Source organism: Podarcis liolepis (genome assembly GCF_965112155.1).
Source record: "Podarcis liolepis genome assembly, chromosome: 3".
NCBI classification, from domain to species: Eukaryota; Metazoa; Chordata; class Lepidosauria; order Squamata; family Lacertidae; genus Podarcis; species Podarcis liolepis.
This window is the reverse complement of record NC_139557.1, coordinates 96,665,308-96,688,731: the sequence shown is the minus strand read 5'-3', so window position 1 is coordinate 96,688,731 and position 23,424 is coordinate 96,665,308. Positions and strand designations below refer to the sequence as shown.

The 23,424-nt window shown below is 40.2% G+C and overlaps 1 protein-coding gene across 5 annotated transcripts in view; it reads right to left on the bottom strand.

Moving 5' to 3' along the window:
• USH2A (usherin) overlaps positions 1 to 23,424 on the bottom strand; it is a 430,807-nt gene that overhangs the window by 234,600 nt on the left and 172,783 nt on the right. For all 5 annotated transcript variants that reach the window (XM_083493951.1, XM_083493952.1, XM_083493953.1 and 2 more), the window contains 2 exons: positions 19,046 to 19,159; positions 13,939 to 14,100 (listed from right to left, as the gene is read on the bottom strand). In XM_083493951.1, coding sequence (XP_083350077.1) covers positions 13,939 to 14,100; positions 19,046 to 19,159 — 276 coding nt within the window. The remainder of the gene's footprint in view (positions 1 to 13,938; positions 14,101 to 19,045; positions 19,160 to 23,424) is intronic.

The following is a 23,424-nucleotide window of genomic DNA, read 5'->3' as shown; positions in this document are numbered from 1 at the left end:
CATGACAGAACTAACATTATAAGGTTCATGCCTTTCCACTTCAGTGTTAAATCCCCACACTAAACATTAACTGGGTCTTTTTCATAGTACAGTGGTACCTCGGGTTAAGTACTTAATTCGTTCCGGAGGTCCGTTCTTAACCCGAAACTGTTCTTAACCTGAAGCACCACTTTAGCTAATGGGGCCTCCTGCTGCCGCCATGCTGCCGGAGCACAATTTCTGTTCTCATCCTGAAGCAAAGTTCTTAACCCGAGGTACTATTTCTGGGTTAGTGGAGTCTGTAACCTGAAGCATATGTAACCTGAAGCGTATGTAACCCGAGGTACCACAGTACTTGTGCAACTCCCTCTGTACAGAGACACTTAGCTGGCTTACTCATTGAATAAAAGAATCACTGTAGAGTTGGAAGAGACCACAAGGGTCATCTAGTCCAACCCCCTGCAAAGCAGGAATCTTTTGCCCAAAGTGGGGCTCAAACCTATGACCCTGAGAAGAAGAGGCTCATGCTCTCCCAACTGAACTAAGGAACACTGTGAAAGTTTATTTCACCATGCACTTAGTTTGTGTTGTATTGTTAGATTTTATCTGGCCAAGTGAACGAAGTCACAGAAACAAATTGTACAAATAGCCATTTTTATTAATTTATCAAGTTCAGTGTTGTTCTACCTTGTCCGGACTCTCAAATGACTTAAAAAATTAGATAACTGAGGGGTGTAATAAGATTAACAAGGAAGTGATAAACTTTCATGCTCCCATCAGCGCAGCCAAGGTATTCTCATTAAATATGGATTCAAACTAGAACCCATATTTAAAGATACATTATCTGCAGATGCTACTATTGGGGCTGAAATCACATTTACCATCTATTTCTTTGTGAATGAAGCATTAGACACCAGATGAATAACTCTACAGGATATCTGATCTACAACATGATTTAATCTCTTACTAAGATTTTTCTGCACTGGGGATCAGGGAGGGGAACAGTGTAGAACACACCCATGGGTGAATGGATAGGCAGAAGACAGAGTTCCATAACTCCATTATGGCTACAGAATATTCATGTTTCTTATATAAACCAATGCCAGAGAAGTAGCAGTGGATTCATCAAAAGACTAGCTTCTGTAGTCTCTTTGGGTTGACAAGTACACTAGAATTGTAATTATTGACATGTCCTCTAGAGAAGCATCCTCTGGGACTACCACCTTAAAGAAATCAGATTCCTTGTAATTTCACTAATTTCATCTAGCTGAAATCAATCATTTAGTCCCTTGAAATTTCCCCTTGATCTTTTGGAAATGCTCGGTACCAAAATTTTACTTTCCACTTTTTTAAAACTTTCCCATACACCAGAAAGAGTTTGGTTTCCGGCTTTCTAGTTATGCTAAAGCACCATCTTTTTTTTTAAGAAAAGCACTCTCATATTACTAATGTGTAGGTGGACTTTTTCACCTTTTCATTTTTCTTCTCCCTACGTTTTATACTGCTTTGAGCATTTTCCAGCATTGTTCAACTGCCATTCACTGTGAGTTATATTTGCATATAAATTTAAACAGAAAGACTTCAATTATGCATAGATTCACATTCCTAGTGCAACTTAACACTACAAGGAAAAATGATGGTGTGCCGTTGGAACAATCATATTAACTCCTGCCAACAACACAAAACATTTCAGCTGACAGAAGGAAAAATATCATTGTACCTTAATGTTTAAAGAGAGCTATGTGTGTCTCAATTATCCAAACACCCTAAATATCTGACACATGGTGTGCCTTTTTCTATGCATCTAATTAAAACCAATTTTAAACTGATTTTTGGGGGCGAAGATTTATAATAGTGTAAAATATTTTAATGTGAAAATGAAGGCTGCTTGTACTGAATATATGGAATAATTCACTGTTTGATCAAACATGATTACACACCAGTATCTGCATCCTCCTCATAATTAAAAAAAATATCAGTTCATATTTTAGATGACCGGGGGGGGGGGGGGGCGGACGACCAGAGACATACTTTCAGTTGAAAGTTGATTAGCAAAGACTTGCCCTTACAGTACTTTAGCGTTCAAAGTATCTCCCTACAACAATTATATGTCAGTATTATCTGCCTGTTGCAGAAGGGAGACTGAAGCGGAGAGGGGGGAAAGAGCTTGTCCAAGACCACTTGTTGATTTCATGGCTGATGTGAAATTTTAACCAGAGACTTCCTGCATCAGGGAGCCCAGTCTATTAAACCACTATCTTGCACTAACTCCAGATACAGGAGGTCAAGCATTGTATTGTCCCTATAATTCCGAATGACATCACGAATGGGGAACCTTTGGTGCTTCAGAAGTTGTTGAATGCCCATTAGCTCTAGTGGGCATGGACAATGGTCAGGGACTGAGCTTCAGATCAGGAACATTTGGAGGGCCAAAGGTTCCTCACATCTGATTTATATCATTAGCTACTGACTGTACTGTTGCACCAAGCCACATTAACTAGCTCATAATGAAGAACTTCAATATGCCTACTTGGCTATGTTCAGTTCTGCCACCCCAGCTTGTGAATCAGGGTTCATGTTCTATGAAGAACCTAGCGTGCTCACTCAAGCTATTTTGCTGGCCTAGGCAAAATGTTATTGCATTTCTGTCCCTTGCATCTTGTTGTACATGGCAAGGTAAGGGATCGTGGTTCCTCGAAATGTTTTCCAGACTGTATCCTCTTTGCCATATTCCAAATAAATGAATGGAAGAGACTGGCACAGACAAGGGGAAAGAGGAGTGATCAGAGATGAGAGAGGCAACATCTTGTTCTAAAGGTTTGGAATGGGCGGTTAAGTTGTGTTTCCCCAGAATATTTATCTGGTTAGGTTGGAGCTGTGCAATTCTGCCTCCTCGGCAGTTGCCTGCTCAGTACCAGTAACATGTCACACAAAACTGGGGTCCATCTTACAAAACTTGGAAAACCTTTTGAGGGATTTAAGGATGGGTGTGGGTGGTGGTGGCAGAAATGCAGAACCAAGGGTCGGTTCATATGTTTGTCCCAACTCATACCCACATTTCAAAACAAAGTAATTTCCCATAAAATACTTTTGAGCGGCAGTGAGTGACTCCATTTATAATTTAAAACTTACACACTACTTGACTTCCAGGTTAGCGCCATCGGCAATGGCGGAGTTCCTCTGACCGAGAGGAACCCGCTCCGCGAAAATCGGGTCTTGCCGCCGCGGCGAAGGCGGAGACCCTTCAAAAATCCCAGGCGGAGGAAGCCTGGGAACGTGGGATTCGGCTGACACCAAGAGCGCCTCCCCTACTCGCGGGGAAACCCTTTTTCAGGGTCCTGAAGCGAAGTAGGGTGAGTGGCGCGGTGTTTTGAATCAACCGCTACTTTTACGGAGTGAAGCCGCACAGCCTCGGACAGAAGATCACCAGGTTGATGGACTAGATGGAATGGATAGAAAGGACTGACATAACCCGAGACCAGGAAGAAGAAACGATGGATGAAGATTGGAAGAAAGTTTTTAAAAATTCATTTTGAGAAATAGTGTAAAATTAATGAGTGTTAGGAAAAATGTTGGAATGAAACTATTTGGCTTTAGTAGAAATGATATAAGGAGTTATGTATAAATAAGTATTAAGTTTTAAGTTTAAGTTTTAAGGCTTTTTATGGTAAGATAAGGTTAAAATAAATTAAGGTAATTTAATGACAGAATGCAGTGAAAGATGGAAAGGATTTGCTGAGTTAATTAATAGGTTAGACCGTTAAGATAAATTATAGAATAAAAATTGAGAAAGATGGAAAGAATTTGCTAAAACAATTAATTGAATTAGAATACAAAAAGGGAGGTGTGAGGAGGTCGATGAAACAAGTAAATGAAAGATAAAGATATGGAATATGGATGTGTGTTTTAATGTTATTGTTCTTTTTTGCTGTATTGTTGTATTGTTTTTTATGTTTTCTTTTCTTTATGTATTGTAATGTATGTCCTGTTAATTTTTTTTGTGTTTTCTTTTTTTCTTTTTTTGTAATTTTTAAAACCTCTAATAAATATCATTTAAAAAAAACCAAAAACTTGCACACTGCTTTTGGATCACATGAGTCATCAGGAATGTTGAGTCGCCAAAGTAGCAGAACTACAAAGTTCTGTAATGGAAGTACTCTGTAAGAGCTGCCTGATCCCAACAGACAGTTTACAAGCATTGTAGACCCTGGGTGGAACCACAAAATGGCAAATATGTACTAAGCAATAGCTTGGTCCCTCTGTCTAGATTAAAGCTGGTTGATCTAATAATCAAAGACCATGTACAGAACCAACTCTGTGTTAAGCAAGCTTAATCCTATTTTAAATCAATGGGTGAAAGCATGCTTATGTCTGTGTTTGATTGTAACCACAGTCCCACTAGTTGTGTGCCTCATAATTATCATAAAATTATAAGATATTTCAGGGCATGCTTTTTAGCTACGGGGTCCACAGCAATACAGTCTCATCAGCATTAAAATCTGCCTTTTCTCTAGCTCACTATTTTTTTTTTACTTACGTCTGCAGACCTCGTGTCACTAAGTACTTTACTGGGATGATTAAATAACAACACCATTCCTTAAATTATGAATCCAGATGTTTATTTACATGCCACCATATACATTTGCTAGGAATGGCATAAAAAGAAATCAATACCAGCAGGCTGAAGTTGCATTTACACTGTGCATCTGCAATAATGGAGTTTAGTATTTGCAGTAATGCCATCATTGGAACAGTAATGAACTCTCTTTCCTCATCTCCTTCATGATAACCATCTAAAAAGATTAAGTTTATGCCTTACTTAAAGAATGCTAATCTGATGTTTTTCTTACATACTTCAATTTATGTTCACTTAATTTTAGGGCTTGTGCACTATTTATTCTTTTTTGTAATACATCATCTTTAACTAGAACCAAATTTATATGGTAAGTATATATATCCGTATGACGGCTATGAATATATCCATCCCATAAAATTGTAACAACTTTTGAAGCTAAACTGCAGGTTATGCAATAAGCTTTGATCAGAGGAAGACATATAACGCCATATTTTAGAGTAATAGTTGAACATCGTGGGAAACAGAACTTACATGCTATGCGGCTTTATGTAAACAATTTGCATGATTGGTACAAAAACCTAGTTTCAACTTTGGCTGTGCTTCAGTGCAAGGCAGGGGTTGTTCAAGCAGCAAAACACAGCTATAACTCTCTTTACAGCTCTTACGGTCTTTTGCATCTAAATATACTGTAAATTTGAATCAACAAGTTTGGCTAATGCATATTTTTGTTTGTTTGTTTGTTTTTGCATATTTCAGAACAGGGATGGGGAACTTTTGGCCCTCCATATGTTCTTGGACTGCACTTCGAGACAGCATGGCTACTGGTCAGAGATGACTGAATCTGTAGTTCATACATCGGGAAGGCCAAAGTTTCTCATCTCTGCTTTGAAATGTAAACCAGCAGGTTTTCAAAACGTGAGGATACTTCTCTAACATTCTGGGTGGGATCCATGGCAGCAGCCATGCTACTAGTTCCACATGCCAAAGCAGAGTGTGCATCTTGGGCTAAATTGCGTTCCTGTGTTGACTTGCAAACCACCTTTGGCTTCAAAGAAAAACAATCAAAATCCCACTGTGTGCGAAGCCTTTGTCCTCACCTGAAGCAGCTGTTTAGATCCTGCCCTCACTGTCTCTGAACATATAATCAAACTAAGAAGCGTTTTCCCCCCAGCATCCAGATTTAGGCATGCTGGTATATTATCAAAGCGTATATACCTTGAATCTTGTGGCATGCAAAATTGCCTGTGCTATGTTCTTTGTTGCTACTTAATAAGGCCAAGTGGGTACTTTTCTTGCCGGACAGTTGCTATATTGATCTCTTACCAGAAAGCTGATACTCAGCTGCTCTCATCAGCCAGCTATATTCCACATAGCAGGAAATAAAGGTCTTGCCTTTCCTGGCCTTAATTTTCATTTATGAAGAAAATTATAGTTCTGAGTGAGAATTCTTTTCTTTTTCCCCCCTCAATAGAACCGAAATACTGTTAGAGGATGGGTCTAAAATCTTACAACATTTCTACTTCTAAATTTCAAAATGAAATTGTAAATTTGAAAATGGCACAGGCTTAGTTTATAATGCTTTTGAACGTCAAAGTACTTTTAGTTTTTTGCCTGATAAAAATAGCAACCTTGAATCATGCTGTCAATATCTAAGAAAAGTATAAATTCCCAGGAGTGTGTGACCTGCTGAGGATTTAAACTGGCAAGTGACCTGGAGTGAAAGGACTAGGAAGCATACCCTTTAAGGGCCAAGTCATCACATTCTTTATAGATCCCAGTTGCAATGCCTTAAGTCCAACCTAGCACATTCACTGTGACTGGACACTATGCAGATATTAAAGACCCAAGAGCTTGGTATTTTATTAACTCTGCAATTCCTACTTTACTTTATTATTTCCATTTAAAGCAGATTTTCTACTCAAACATTTAAAAAATACAGAAGGAAGAATAATGGAACTCTTCATAAAATGTATCTTGAGCCTTGGACAGTTAATACTTATGAACACATATATTTTTTCTAACGGATGGGAAAGAGTTTAAAGAAGATAGCCAGCTAACGCTTGGTTAACATACCTCTGTAATACTATTATGCCACAATATATTCTGTTGCTTAATGAGAGAGAATGCATAGGACATGTTCTAGTAGAGCCAAATGAGAAATTTAGACACGGCGTATGAATGACCCTGCTTCTCAATTCAGTCGCACAATTTCCAGTAACTTCACGGTAGCAGAGAATGGCTCAGGTTCCCTCCAGAAACAGCTAACACTTCCAATGGCTTCAAGGGTGATTTGCGTCCTTCAGCAGTAAGTGGAAACTTCCATATAATGTGTAATATTATTCCCCGTGTGCCTCACAGGAGAATACTGTTAAATGTTAAATCTTTAGAGGACGATAATAAACTATTGCTTTTGGGTCTCTACTACATCCACTGGTTGTGTTGCCATCATTCATTACCATCCTAGACCAGGTAGAGTCCCCAGTGCAGCAGGTGTATTTGATGTGATACACCTGTAATGTTCAGTTACAGCCCAGGGGTTAACAGCCAGCCAACAATAATTATCCTGCTATATAGGTCACAGTTCTTGTAATATCTATATATTACACAGTGCCTGTAATATCTACACTGACAACATTATTTTCCTTCAAACACAATTCTTCATTTCCAGTTTACATTCCCACTTCCCAGTACAACACTCTGTTTTACAGCATTAGCCACTGCCCAGTAATTCTAGGATCATCTACTCTGCAAGTTGTTGCTTACTGTGCAAACTAATTAATGCAATGCTTTTGATTCCAGGAAATGTAAAAGAAACTACAGAAAGACCCTACCATGGAAATTCAATTTTTAGAATGGTTCATTTTTAAATAGAATCTGAAGCTTAAAAGAGCTCGTTAAAGCAGGTTAAAAGCAACATGCTGCTTAAAACCTTAGAGTAGCATAACTGAAAACATAATCAAAATAGATATGTAAATTCCTGTTAAAAGAAAATGCATGTAAAAGCATCTAGGTTTCCCCAGTTTAGCCTCAGTATCCTGCTTTAGAGTTTCTATGGCTGCTGAGACATTGTTTAAAATCTGGTTGCAATGCTGTACCCTAAGAACATAAAGCAATGGCTTTCAACCAGTGTGCCATGGCACCCTGGGGTGCTTTGAATGATGGTCAGGGATACAACCGGCAACACTGGTCTCCCCACCCTCTTCTGATGCCCTCTTGCTTCTCTGCCTCCCATAGGCTTGCATGGCTGTGTTGCAGCGGCCCTGACTACAAGCTCCCCAGGTGAATGGTTCCTCTGGAGCTGGCCAGTGGATGCTGAGCTGAGGTGGCTTCAGAGTAAGCAAGCAAGAGGGTGAGGGAGCCCAGCCATTCCGTCTGCCAGTCCTTGCTGTTGGGAACAGACAGACAAGTGGGAGGCTGGACAGGAAGGCATTCACTGCGCTGGCCTTTCTTCTGCTTGTTGTGTGCAATGCTTGCCTGAGAACCAAGTGTCTGGAGCCAAAGGGCAGCCTTTCCACTATGCAGGCCCAGCAGTGCCCACTGTTGCCACTCAAGGTGAGTAAGATGGTGGCTTCACCTTCAATCAGTCTCTGTCAATCTACTAAGGCTGGGGGCATCCTCTTCCCAGGTCCCTGTGGAGTGGAGTGAGGAAGCACCTCTCTTTGGGGCGGGGGTGCTGGCTCAGAGCCCGGAGCACTCCCAAGGAGAGGAGAGAGGAGAGGAGGCTGAGGGAACACTCCACAAAGGAGGGTGTTCAAAAAGGCATGAGGGACTGCCAGCTCTGCAGGAAAGGGGTGACAGAACTAGACCTCTGAGGCTCAGTGTGTGTTTCCCCGCAGAGGAAAGAATGTAGTTGGTCAAGCGAGCCATGGACTCAAAAAGATTGAAAACCTCTGACATAAAGAGACAAATGAAGCCCAGCAATTCTCATGTGCCTCAGAAATAATCTTCCTTCCACCATCTTGCTACCATTGTTGCAAGCACACTTTGGTGAAGAGAAGTAATGTATTTACGTGGTTTATTCCATTTTACCTTCAAAGAACCCCGTAAAGTAGATTAGGCTGATGGATAGCCATTAGTGGGAACAAATTTGCTCCACCCCCATCCCTTACCTGAAGGATGGTTGCAGTGGCATTTGGTGTGGGACAAGAGAGCAAATCAAGGCCATAGTATGCCTCCATGGGGTATTACAGGGTTGTTGCCACACCACAGTCATCATCTACAGCTACAAGATTGGGAGTGGTCTGGAGTGTCCATAGGGCTGGGCAGGTACAATAGGGGAAATGCTCTGCTGCAAGGCCACTTCGTGCATGTTCAGCCTCCACATACCCCAAGGCAAGGTGGGAGAAGTACATCCAATCTTAGCTTAGGAAGTCACTGTATGCAACAGTTGACCTACCCAGGCGATGTGAGAGGGATGCTTCCCCGTTTACACAATGAGTAAGGTCACCTGCTCTCATTGTTTGATCGGCTCTTATTGTATTTCAATAAATATGACCATTCCAAAGCTCTGTCAAGCTGGAATCACCAAATGCTGTGCATAAAACTGCTAAAACGGATTCCTCCTTAAACCCTAGTCATCATCATTTCTATACAGTACTGGTTTTTCCAGTTACAGATAGGTAGCCGTGTTGGTCTGCCATAGTCAAAATAAAAAAATTCCTTCCAGTAGCACCTTAAAGACCAACTAAGTTAGTTCTTGGTTTTTCCAGATTATGATCTAAGTGCCTCACAAATACAAATAACCATTATAAATGTACAACAAAAACACAATAGTGTCATAATCCAGAGCTGTAACCAATATATGAAGTTGCCTTTTCTTACCACCATATGATTCTGAATATTCTGACAAAGGTTTTTGCTAGATTTTTGGTAAAACCTTTTTGTGTCATTATCTCTGTGCTTATTTTTAGAAAGTGTTTTCCTCGTAGCCAAGTGCTCAGCGGTCGAGGCACAGACAGTGTGTGTGTTCTCCCCTGGATCATTATGTTACCCAAATCTGATCAAAGGACAAGGGACTCCAGAAGCTTGTCCAGCTGTGGTCTTATAATAACACCATTAGGTTTTGCTCCATAATCAAGGCCCCTAAAAGTCAACGAAGCTTTGGGCTTAGTATCTGCGACAAGGTTAACTGAAATCTGCTGCAAGGATAACCACTTTAGCAGATTGTATCAGCAGGAAATATTTAAACACTATTTAAAAGGATTTTAAATAAGGAGATTTTATTTAACACTGCCCAAATGCATGGCTAGAGGAAGTGATACAGCAGACATGCCACAAACAGACATACGCCTCTTCTCTACTGATCCCCATAATGTTACACCAAGTAAATGGCCTAAATCCATCTGTTCTCAAGCTAAAACACTGATATGCCAAACTCAGCCAGCCCGATTTGCCCTTTGATTTCGGGCATGCTGAATCTGCATCCCAGATCTGTAGAATTAATGACACTCAGCACCGATCAATGGCGATGTCACTGTTGTCAGTCAGACTATGCCATCTTATGTTTGCATTATAACTCTAAGTGAGATGCTTGATTATTCCATAAACCCAGCATAATCAACCCATTTTAATGGTGGGGTGTTAGTGGTGATTTAGTTTCTTATCATTCTCACAAACCCTAAGCAGTAAAAAGGGAAGGTTGTATGGTGCATTGTGAACACATGCATGATGTTCTTTCTACATATTGTAGTTATAAGTTTGTGGGAAGAACCCTCTAAACCTAAGAAATTAATTTCAGAATCTACCTAATATTTGGGATAGGAGGGGAAATGCAAGCTGCAGAACTGTGTCAGACAAGGAATCCCTTAGCTGGCTCATGCCTGGCCAGGCTAGTTAAGTGCAGAGACCTTAAGAAACAATACTGGGACATTGTCCTTCCCACACACATACCATAGAATCATAGAGTTGGAATAGACCACAAGGGCCATCGAGTCCAACCCCCAGCTCTGTGGAGTGGACAGAGAGAGGAGAATTGGCAGGTTGCCAAAGTGATAGGGGGCATGCTGCTTTGGGAAAGAAATGGCTTTTGCAGAAAGATTTTGAAACAAGATGACAAAGGTAACAGGAAGGAGGTTTGGGTTTTGATGAGGGGTGTGCTGGGAAGAAGGAGGTACAGCTTAAAACGCTACAGCCTCCACCATTCCCTGAATACACAATTGGAATCCCTGGAAGCTTGCTACTTCATGGCAGAGATCAGGGTGGCATGTAACAATACCGTATTTACTCAAATCTAATGCTCACCTTTTTTGGTCAAATGACATTGCAAAAATTAAGGTGCGCATTAGATTCGATGGCACATTTACATTCGCCAGCAAATACTTTTTTTGGTTTCAAGGTTCTGAAAATTGAGGTGCTCATTAGATTCAATGGCACGTTAGACTCAAGTAAATATAGTATACTCTGGTGTTAGTTGTCATAATGACACCTTTCAAAATCAAGGTGTGTTTGTATGAATTCATCCAAATGATGAATTTGAGGTGTGTGTAATGGGCTATCATTTCTAAGGTACATGCCCAATCTAAACTATGCATTAATTTGAAACACATGCCAAGTACACCTTTCCTTTATTAGTGTATTCATGCTTGGCTCCCCCAGTTTCATAATGTGAAATAATGTATCTGACACAACACCAACAACCAGCCTTCTGCACTGGAGTTCAACCCCATAAACATTTCCTCCAAAGAAAATCTCACTGAACTCAGTATGAGTTTACTCCCAGAAAAGCACACATAGGATTACAGTTGGATTTGGCCACAGTTTTTTTTCCCTTCTTCTCCCTTGATGGCCTTTTCATCATTTAGAAACTGCACTGCTACTCATGTGCTGGGTGAGATCAAAAGGCATGATTTGGATTGGCTCAGGGTACTTCTAGGCTGCCACCGTTTCCAGATGGGATTCACATACCAGTAAATTTAGTTGCATAATTCAAGCTGATTTGGAGTTCTTGCACACAAAAACACACATCTCATGAAAAATACTGAAGGTTTCAACAATAAGGAAAGTGATGGGGTATGCACTGGAAAGTGATGGGATAAAGCTTGATGCCACATCATTTAATATCCCAAAACAAATAAGAATGAACGCTCAATAAAGAGCCGGTCATCTAACCTCCACACAAACTTTGAGCTAACAAATTAGGATAAATCTTCAACATACAGCTCACCTGGGAGCCTAAGAATGATCTTTCTTTTCTCCAGAGAATGAGCCTGGCTAAACTCAAAGCAATTAAAGTTAACCTGGACAACCAGTGTCAGCCCCAGGATTTTGGGGGTCATTGAGAAAGATGCCTTTAATAGGACCCGTCCTCCACATGGGGCTACCTCCTCATTGCTGCTGTAACTGCTCTGCTCCCTATACATTTGTCCCATCGCTTTGGGTTCAAACTGCCCAGTCACCACCGCCCTGGGAGATGATAAGAGGAACAGACACTATAGTTATTGCTTCTTGCTTCTGTCACCGCTTGCATGCCAGCAACAAGTCTAGATAGTTTGTTTCTTACATCTTCCTAGATTCAGTTCTTTAGTCACAGTGGCCTGAGTCCAAAGAACTGTACAACTAGTTCCACATGACCCACAAGGGTTTAGCTTTGAGTTTCTCGAATAGCTACCTATACTATATCGTGGTAAGTCTCTTGGATATGGATGAGCATTTCAAAGTGGTTTGTGATACAGTACTGTGGTTTGCGCTGTTTAAAGGGGGAAAGTTTTTATTTAATTCCACTGGGCATTTCTAAGCCCTTGGGAAACACCTAAAGTAGTTATTGAGATTACTGACATTGAATTTTTTGCTGATATCTCACAAGAATTACTACTAGCTTGCCTAGTCTTACTGCAAAAGCATTTTCACCTGTTTCACAGAAAAGTGGCATAAAATTATAAATATATAAATTGTATCATTCTCAAACTGCATCACAGAACATTTTCCCCGCAGATCTTTTAATAATGCTTTTTATGATAATATTACCACCAGTCTGTATTCCAAATTCTTAGAAACCGAAGAATAAGACAGCACACACACGAGCACACACAAAAAAGATTGATGGAGATCTTGAAAGGAAAAAAAAAAAGCCCCAAAAGATAAACGACACTACAAGAATATAGGAAAACCTGGAGGGGGGATATTAATTGCACCTATACATTTGATAAATATTTATTTTTTTGCAGAAGAAAAATGCATACTAGTTTAAACTGTCATTATGCGAACCTATATCCTATTTTTCATATTATTAGCAATACATAATGTGGTAGTTTATATTCAAAAATAAAACCAAAATGTATATACCTCATGTATTTATCTAGAAATACACCAAGGTTACTATGGTTACGGAAAATCCATTACCTTTGAATACAGAATGAAAAAGTTTGACTTAAAGTGTGCACTATTTATTATAGTATACATCAACAGCCTTCAGGGGGTTCTCTAACTGGGCTCATTTTTCAGTGTCAGAAGTGACCCACCACACTAGTAGCTTATGGGATGTGCACGGCAAGAAATTTTAACGGAATGCATTCTAAGTTTTCCTGCACTAACTCAAAATGCAGAAATGCCACACATTTAAAGAAACTGTATCATCAGAAAATGAGTTGTGTTTTGTCCCACAAACTAGTTAAGCCAGAGTATTTAGATTCTGGCCAATTCACACATATTTCCCATAAAAACGGGGTGGTGAGTCAGTGCAACTAATAGTTCAGTCCTGTGTTGTAGACCAGACTAATGCAGTGAGAGTAGTAGGAAGCATCCTTCCACATTGTATGAGCAGGTGCATCTGTATCATGTGTCCTCAGGCAGCTGCCAAACCTCTAGCATCCTGGCAGAACCCATTAGCAGTGACCACTATCCAGCACCTCCTGGGCCAAGTGGCTGGGCTGGTGAATCTAGCATTGATGATACACTGTAGGAAATTTTAAACTGACCTAGCTGCTTCCACTGACTCAGTTTGTGACCAACATAAAAGGCCTTTCCCCAATATAAAAATCTATGGCAACTGATTTGTGATGGCTCATTCAGCCATGCAGGTCACCTCCTTGGTACTGTGGTCAAACAGGCTTATGTGAACCAGTCCACAGTGTTCTATGTCATAAATAATAACAGTGATTATCCTAGTTCTGTGAACCCAAAACAGCATCATCCATGCAGAAGTGGTGAAGCTACCAGCAAGCCAGGAGAAAGCCCAAGGTATACAAAAGTACTAACGCTGGCTGACTATTGGAGTGGTGTAGTGGAAAAACAGGGGAAGCAGGACTGAAATTGAATATCCTGCACATATGTATTCCATATTGCCTGATGCTTGATTCAGAAAGGGTAATCAGTCTAAAATGCCAAACACAAGGTGAAAATATATCTTCCCCATTGTATTCCATACAGGACTCTGAAAAATAACTCACCTTTGACAATATGTTTTGTTTCATTTCCAGTATAAATAAGCTGATTATCCATGTATAAATAATATTGTGTTATAATCCCATTTGGTGTTTTTGGTGGAGCCCAACTCAGGAACAGAGATGTGGGAAATGAAATCGCTGTAGGTGGCTGGACATTTTGTGGAGCTGTGGGGGGGGAAATGAAGGAAAAATTTATAACACCTAAAGTAGACTTTACATTGAAATCTGTAATAAAAATTAAGACAATGACAACTAATTGTTTAGACTTTGGAGACAACAACTTAACAATATAAAATTAACATATATTGAAAATGTATTTTAAAAAAAATAAAAACCCCAATTGTGCTTGCCAGTGTAGCATCACTGGGTTGGTCTTATTTGCACCTCTAGAGGATGAAGGCAGGAGTAGCTTTGTCAGGAAATTGGCTGCCCTCTCCTCAGTTTTTCACTCCTGCTTCAAGAAAGCAATCACATCCCCTTTGGCTCCTCTTATTTCTTCATCTTGGGCTTACTTTATTCTTTCTCATTTCACTTTTTAGCCCTCTTACAAGTCATTGTCTTTTTATTTCTTAAAAAAAAGTACTGTACAGTAGTTTTAAGTATTTCTCTCCCTTCCCTCCTTCTCCACCATCTGACTTAGGAAGACAGAGAAGCGGGCAGCTTCCCCAGGCTCTCCCAAGGTTTTCCCACCCAGCTAAAATGTTTATTTGATTTCACTAATCATAGTTGTGGGCCACAGTAGTGGATCACAGCTGGGATTGGCAGCAGCTAGGATGCTAAAAAGTCTCCTGGAAACTCTACAAGCATGGGCATCAACAGTGGCGTAGCGTGGGTTGTCAGTACCCGGGGCAAGGCAAGTAATTTGCGCCCCTAACCCGTGGATTTGCGCCCCCAACCCGTGGATTTGCGCCCCCTAACCCTAACCCCCAGATGTTGCGCCCGGTGCGGCCGGCCCCCCCTGCACCCCCCACGCTACGCCACTGGGCATCAATCGCCGCCACCCCCAAGCAAGAAATTGGAGCAGCCCTTTGCAGCAGCAGTTGCAGCCGCCATCCCTTTGGTACCAGAGGATCATTACAGGTACAACTAAGAGGGCCAAACTGCTCCCTCTCCTATGATCTGTGAGAGAACGGATTTCCCAGATCAGACAAGTGGGCCCATTGCTCTAGAGACAAGGGGAGATCAGCTACCCTTGCCCCCCCAGTACACAAAACTGAAGATGGAGTCAGCCTCTTTCCTGTAAAAGGTACTCCTGCCGTCGTCCACCAGAAACACAAGTAAGCCCAACCCAGCGATGCAACACTGGACAAGGAAAACTACCGTTCAGGTAGGTAGAATGGTACAGTACTTTCTGCTTTTCCATTCTGACAAGTACCGGTACACAAAGTTGGTGTAGAAGAAATAATTAATATAATTATGTCAATGAGAAATACTACTAAGCAATCTGCATACTCAGTTCTGTGTAAAAGACTTCAAGCAGAAGCAAGGAGGGCCTGATCCAGTCGGAAAGGATGAGAGAAAACCTAAATGCCATAGCTATTTACACTGAACCCCATTCTGGTCAATGCCAGAGAGGGTCTCCGCAATCTTCTGTCATTGCTCTAAGCTGTGGAACAGCCTTGTTGATCCAAGTCCAGCCTGATCATTCACAAGCCTTTTGCATAGCATCAGCCAATACTGGTTGGCAATGTGCATGTTAAATGATGAATGGTTCAATGGGGAAATGATGAAAGCTAGAGGGTATGATTGTTGTCATTCTTCTGTATCATCAGTGGATTGTTACTATGCATGCAACATGAGCATCCCAAAATAGAAACTGCTTACATTGACTTTGTGTCCAATCCTTCTGAGGGATAAAACACATGTTCCCCATGGCTTTATTTGATTTTTTTGTGAAGCAAAAAAATCATTATATACATGACAATACATCTGCATAAATGAGATTATTTTCCAAATCACCTATAGAATGCTTGTTTACACTACCGCAAGTACCGGTATTTAGAAGAGAAAAATAAGAGCTAAATGTTTTACAAAAGAAGTCCTTAGATACTATTATATTCAGTAAAGTCCATGGTAATGCTGGACTTCCATATTTAAGTATTTGCAATTTGTTTGTTTTTTTCAAAGCCATCCACAAATAATCTAATTTTCATTGACAAATAGTAGCAGAGCATTAACTTATCAATTCACTAAAATATCAGTGAGTGCATTTAGAAGACTCTAGATGCTAACTGGATTTAGGGATTTGGAATGGAACTTCAGAATCTCAGTAGACATTTTATTGCTTTTTACTCTTTATTGTATGCTATAGTGTTCTCTTCAGGGTGAAAAAAACCAGAATATAAATTATTTTAAATACATAAATAAATAGAAAATACTCAGAGATACATTTCAAAGTAACCTAGAACTGATGTTTGTGAATGGCATCTGTGCATAGATTCATATAAACAGTGCACAAATAGTGATGATTAAGGAACTAAAAGCCAGTCTGCATAAGAATTACCATATGCAGTAAATCCTACACAAATCCAGAATGGAGTTCCTAAAATGGTTGGATGGCATATTGTACGCCTCCTTCCAGCCAACTCCTGCAGCCAAGCTGGTGCCAGATGTATTGCTCTGCTTTCATTTGAACCACATCAGTGAGGTCAAGAGGGGGGTCTTGGTGTCTGGGCAGCCCAGGACCTCCATACACACTGCCCAGGCTTCACTGGGTTTTTGATACAACTTTTGGGAATGGCTGGAATTAAATGGATTACACGCAAATATGCTTGTAATGAATGCATGCAGGGTCATGATCCTTCCTTATGAATTCTCACAAAACCTCAAGAAATAATTTGGAATGATTCAAATCCCAAATGGAGCAGACACACACCTTTTGCAAGCAAAAAAACCACCTTATTTTTGTCTGCAAAGCAGTCTTGCAAAAGCCATGAGTGTATAGTCCTCTCTAGAAAAGACTGCAAGCTCCTTCCCCAACTGAGAGCCAGCAGGTCTGCCAGCCAAGGCATACCTCCCAATGCTGGCCCTCAAAAATAAGGGGTGCTGTTTGCGAGGAGGAAGGAGATTTGGCAACCCATCACCTTGGCTGTACATCAGGCATGGGCAATTTGTGGCCTTGGACTCATTTCCTTGCTGAAGTGCATATTCTAGTGTATATTGAAGTCCTTTTTAGTTCAGCAGCCATTTTAAGTCATTTCTGATTTTATAGGTTTTAACTGATTTGTATCTTTATTGTATTTGTTGAGTTCACTGTACACTGCACCAAGACAATTATAATTAAGCAGTATATAAATTGCTGAAATAAATAAATAAATAAATTCAAAACCACCTGCAATCAATCAGTTAAAACCTCTAGGGGGTGTCAGACAGGGAGAGGGAGAGAGAGAGAAAGAGGAATGGGTGGCCCCACCCATTTTGGGCTATGGCCCTGCCCACTGCTTGCTTAAGCCACACCTACCCACAGCTAGCATGCAACCGCTTGTAGATTACTTCTGAGGGTACACTGAGGTCATGGTTGGAGGATATCTGGGTTCCTGCTTCAAATTAATTGTGGCAGGTAGAAAGCACAGATAGAGCCTTTTCAGTGGTGGCACACTGCCTATAGAGCACACTATTAACCTACATTGTTATCTTTCTGGCACTAGGCAAAACTTATTCTACAAAGCTTTATAACCAAAGTCTTTAACCCAGAATTTTGTTTTTGTTTTGGGGGCTTTGATCTTGCAACTTTGTATTTTAGTATGCCATTTGCCATTTTAATTCAGAGTTGTATAAGATGATCTGGTAAATTTTATTTCAAGGGTGGAATATAAATCTTTGAATAAAATAAAAATAGGTAAAATAAATTTGGAGGGTTGCATTTTTTTGCTAGCAGGGGAGGAGTTTCACTTTAAGCCTACCCGATGAGTTTCTTGAGACAGACGAATGTCAGCAATAACAACTCCAACTCCAACTCAGAAGCAACAATTTGGAGAAAAGAGATGAGCCACACTTCATTTGAGTATGCAGATTCTAAAATTATTAGGCAGCTATCTAGGGTGATAAGAGTGAATGATCTATTATGGCAGATTAGGAGGTAAAAGTGAATATGAGGAAATTCCACCGTCTGTTATTCTAGATACGAACAGCCTGGGGTGTGAACTTTGTCTCCTTAGGACATCAGCATCACCTTCTGCTACTGCATCACTTGAAGGTAAACTTTTATGAAGGTAAATTCTTAAAAGAAAATCATCCATATAGTAATCCAAGAAACAAAGAAGGTTGTGTTAACTTATAGGCCTTCTTTGAAACAATATTAGGGCCAGGTCCTTCTTTCAGTTATGGTAGCATAAATTTGCCATCAAGAAAACAAGCAATTTTGATTTCATGGGGAAAGCTATGGACTGGTGTAATTTTACAATCTGGCTCAAGTTATTTTCTTTTATGTTTAAGATAAATATCCTGCAAATCTTTTGAGAACCCCTTCCTCAGTAACTGATACACAGAAGTTACTGAGCTAGTCTCTAAAAGCAAAACCCGAACATATTATTTCTTTCTTGCTGCTCTTGAGCTTAATACCAGCTTCAGAAATACTAATTTATGCTTGCAACTTTTAAGTTTCAAGTACAACAGATTAATAAACGGCCCAATTGGCATTTTGAGGTTCCATCAGGCTGAAATAATTGTTGCCTGTGCTGGTGTTTAGCAGTTAAAAGAGACCATGGAAATCAACCATTTGATTCTCAATTTCATACTGTGCCATACAATCAATTCTTTTTAGTCAGACTGTCTCTAGATTTACTTCTGAGCCATAGTAAAATGAGGAAGCTTTCATTAATCTTTCAGATGCTTCATATTAATGACAAGGCTCTTGCATGAACAATGTAACAGCAATTAAAAAGCCCATTAATCTGCATTACAGCTATTAAAGATGCATGTCATTAAAGGGTATGGAGTTTGATTCATTTTAGCACCCCCCAAAAAATGGAGCAATTATGGTCTGGCAATGCACTTTGTCATCAAATTAGGTTGGGGTTTTCCAGCAAATGGCTTTGCAGCATTTAGCTCCTCTCCTATTTTATTATTCATGACTGAAATGTGGAAGTCAAGACCTTTGAAATTACTTTACCTTCTTGTGGAGTGGAGATGTTCAAGGCATGCGAGCTCTCAGTACAGCCAGCCAAAGTGCAGGCCGTAAGGGTTACAGCATACTTTGCAAAGGGCTGCAAGCCTGTCAGGGTGCCTGCAAAAGAAATAAGCAATGCTTTGTGGAGGTGTGTACAATATGCAAGGATCACAGAACATTAAGATATGCCCTAAGATAATTTAGCACAATAGCGAATCTAGTTGTACATCATATGTTTACAATAGACAGGGACAGGTCAAGTCTCATCTGAGAAATATTGATAGCCTTGCTGTAAAACTTCCCTGGAGATTTCTCAGAGGTTTTGCTCAAGCCGGATGTTCTGATTTAATCTTTACCCTATTTAGAAATTCTGAAACTTAACACATGGAAGGAGAATCAAGATAGTGCCCAATAGCCTCATCCTGGACCTCCCTGTGTTAACCGGTCAGTACATCTGATTCTGTGTACACTATTGGTACCCTGCATTTTAAAAGGATGCAGATTGCACGCGCAGAAATTAGACGTGACATTAATTGCATGAATGTAATTAACATGTATCGTTTTTGTTATGTAAACATCAGCCACAGGAAAGTCTGAGCAAGGTCTTGGGATGGGGGGGAGGGGAATTTCGCTTGAAATGGAAACAGACATTTGGGAGAGGAATGTTGGTCAGGATCACAGCTAGGAGAAAAAGTCAAGCTTTCCTTGCCCACCTGCAAGACTTGGAGGCTTCGCTGTGGCAGCTACTTACATAAGAAAAATGTGTGTGTTAATTGCATTCAAAACATCTACTTTAGTCCAGAACCTATTGATGCAGATTTTGTGCAGAAGGAATAATCGATATGTGGAGGTCAGGGCCACGACTGGTGGATCCAGTCCCAATCCTCCATTCACACATTGATTTTACCTATTGATTTATAATGCCTGGTTCAATATTTTTGCTTTAGGTTAAATTCAGGGGCAATCTAGGGTTATGCAACCCAACCACCCAGCCCATCTAAATCCCTCCCCCGCCCTTCTCTAAAAATTCACTTGACATGAATATTTTGTCCAAAGAAGAAGCCATATTGCCTCCAACTTTTGCTTCAGGCGCAATTCAGTTGGGCAAGTCTAATAACCATAGGAAAGAATCAGGGGAAATTAATTAGTTACAATTATTTGTCCAGTTTTTATGGGCTACTGGAGCATTTTCGCTTCTCCTTTAGGTCCTTTTCAGACTAAAGCAAACTAATTTTTCAACTTGGTCCACTCAGCCTCATTCTGTCCGCAGGGGCCTCCGCAACAGCACAGCCTGGCAAGAGGGCCACATCTGCTCACAATTGGGGTTGCACTTTCTCTATCAGTTTCTTAGCTGCTACACTCTGGGCCAAGTGACCGGTGCAAAGCCAGAATTGCTCTCCACTCTCCCAGAAGCAGCCACTGAGGTTTAAATATACATGTTTGTGTACATGCACCATATCTGAGGTGAAAAGCAGCCCACAAATTTTATGGATAAATATCACACCATATTTAGGTACATAGGAAGCTACCTTATAGCAAGTTCCATCTTGCTTAATTTTGCCTACACTGACTGACAGGGGCTTTCCAGTATTTCAGACAGGGGTCTCTCGCAGCCCTACCTGGAGATGCCAGGGGTTGAAACCTGAAAGACTGTGACCATCTGCATGCAGAGCAGAGGTTTTAGCCTTGAGCTGTAGCCCTTCCCCTATGCACTTGCCACATCTACTGGCTCCATCCACATTCAGGGATAGCATAGCATGCTAAGGGGACGCGGGTGGCGCTGTGGGTTAAACCACAGAGCCTAGGACTTGCCGATCAGAAGGTCGGCGGTTTGAATCCCCGCAACGGGGTGAGCTGCCGTTGTTCGGTTCCTGCTCCTGACAACCTTGCAGTTCGAAAGCACGAAGCGCAAGTAGATAAATAGGTACCGCTCCGGCGGGAAGGTAAACGGCGTTTCCGTGCGCTGCTCTGGTTCACCAGAAGCGGCTTGGTCATGCAGGCCACATGACCCGGAAGCTGTCTGCGGACAAACGCCAGCTCCCTTTGCCAGTATAGCGAGATGAGTGCCGCAACCCCAGAGTCGTCTGCGCCTGGACCTAATGGTCAGGGGTCCCTTTACCTTTACCTTTATAGCATGCTAATGGTGTGCACTGATCACTGGTGCACTGTTGCTACACATGAATGGACAGAGATGTGCTAAGTGCATTTAAACCATGATGGGATGTGACTGAATCATTTACAAGAAAAACAGATTTATCTGTGGGCTGAGTCATATAAATCAGACCTCTGTGTTAATCGATCAAGAATTACTACCACCATTTGGTTCCCAAGCATGATTTAGAAACCCCATTTTACCCACATCTATTAATTGAAAGAGTAGGCACCATTTCTTTGTTCTTGAACCACCCTGGTTGCGAATACACAACAATGTGTTTAAATGATGCCCATCTTCTCATCAATCCCCAATAGGTGAACTTGCAAGGCCATCAATCAATGCAGAGTAGTGTTATACCAAATATTTCTTCTGTATTTTTTGGCTTCCCTCCCATCAAATATGACCACTTCGTTTTTCAAAGGTTTGTCAAATTTATTTAAATTCACTCACTTCTCAAAGGTTAATACAATCTTACTGGCGGGGAGGGGAAGCTTTCACCCTGTCCTGCAAAACCAATGAAATTCAAAACTGGGACATATACCAAGAACTATGATGAGCCACAATTTAAACCATCTTTATCACTGACCATCTTTTAAATATTGTTCAATGTCACTTAGGAATTTTGAACAGATAATTGTTTCACTTGAAATATTATACGGTAATTCTACAGTATACACTTGCTATTTAATAAAACTTATTAAAACACAGAAATATAATAAGAAAAAATCTTTATATTTGAGCTGCATTTCATATACTGCCTAGCTGTTGTGCTTTTTCATTAAGAATGGAATGTAAATGAAAATTTAAAAACCACAGCCTGATGGTACAACACTGCTGGTTTTTCTTCATTTTCTTCAGATAAATCAAAATAAGGCCTCAAGGTTTGTCTTCCGAAACAGATACTAAATTAAATATTACTAATGATTAAACGGGGGCTATTTTAATAAAAAAAAAACTTGCTTTGCATACCAAGTGGACCTCTTGTGCTAGGTGTGATTTCAGTTCGCTGCTACACTCTTAACTTTACATCCATATTTAACAAATGACATTATTCAGTTTCATGGGGTCACTGTGTCAAAATGTCTGTGTTGGAATTTTAATTTATTTCCAAAGGTTCCCTTCACTGGGCAGAAAGAGTGGTACCTTCAATTGATTTACTGCCTGTAATCTACCATGTGTGTTTTTTTTTAAAAAAAACTAGAACTTTTGCTGTGACGTAATATTTTTTAAAGGAAGAACCTGCCTGCATTGCAGTAGTATTATAGAGTATTATACTGCAAATATGACAAGGGATCAGAGTACTCTTGTCACAAACTAAAGGTTCAGTGATTAAGACAGAATTTTGTAGATATAGCTATTCATATGCAGTGCTTTTTTTCTTTAAAAAAATGTTTAGGGGTTCTCCCATTTTGACTCAAGAAACCACCATTTTATAGTTCAAATTGGGGGAAATACAGTAAATGGACAAAAGTACAAAGATTCACAAAACTTTTAGGGGTATGTGTACCCCTGCCTACCCCCAGAAAAAAGCACTGTTCATATGTATGGTATATTTGATTAATTTTATTCTACTGTTTATTAATTTTGTTATGCTTTTATGAGTGTTTATGTTTTACAAATTATGTAAATTAACAGTACAAACCTATACATGTATACTCAGAAATAAACTTACTCCCAGGAAACTGGATCTACCTTATATTACCGCATCCTTAAAAAAATTGAAGTTAACAGATAACTACTTGGGAAGTCATAAGTATCTGATGGTGATGATGATGATGAGTTTTATAGATGAACACATACACCGTTTTTAGTCCCAATGCTACTCTGCAATCAACTCAATTGCAATCCACATTCTAGCTAGAAATGTGCTCATTTAGCTTTTTTAAAATATTGTGTAGAGCTCTGTAGGTGTTGTTGGTGAACTCTAGCATTTGGGCATACATGGATATTCATAGCGCAATATACAACTGACCAAAATTCAAGACAAAGTTTTTTTGGGGGGGCCAAATCCAGTGCTTCATCATCTACTCAGCTGTCATAACTAATGCATGATTATGTTTTAAGGTAAAAGTTCTTTCTAAAACCCACTACAAGTACCTATGACAGACTCAGAATATTTTCATAACAATGCATAATTTAATTTGCTCAGCTATAAATTAATGTGTGTGTACATCAATGAGGATCTTAGTTATGGGGCTGCTGACTTTGTACTGCAGGATAGGCAGGC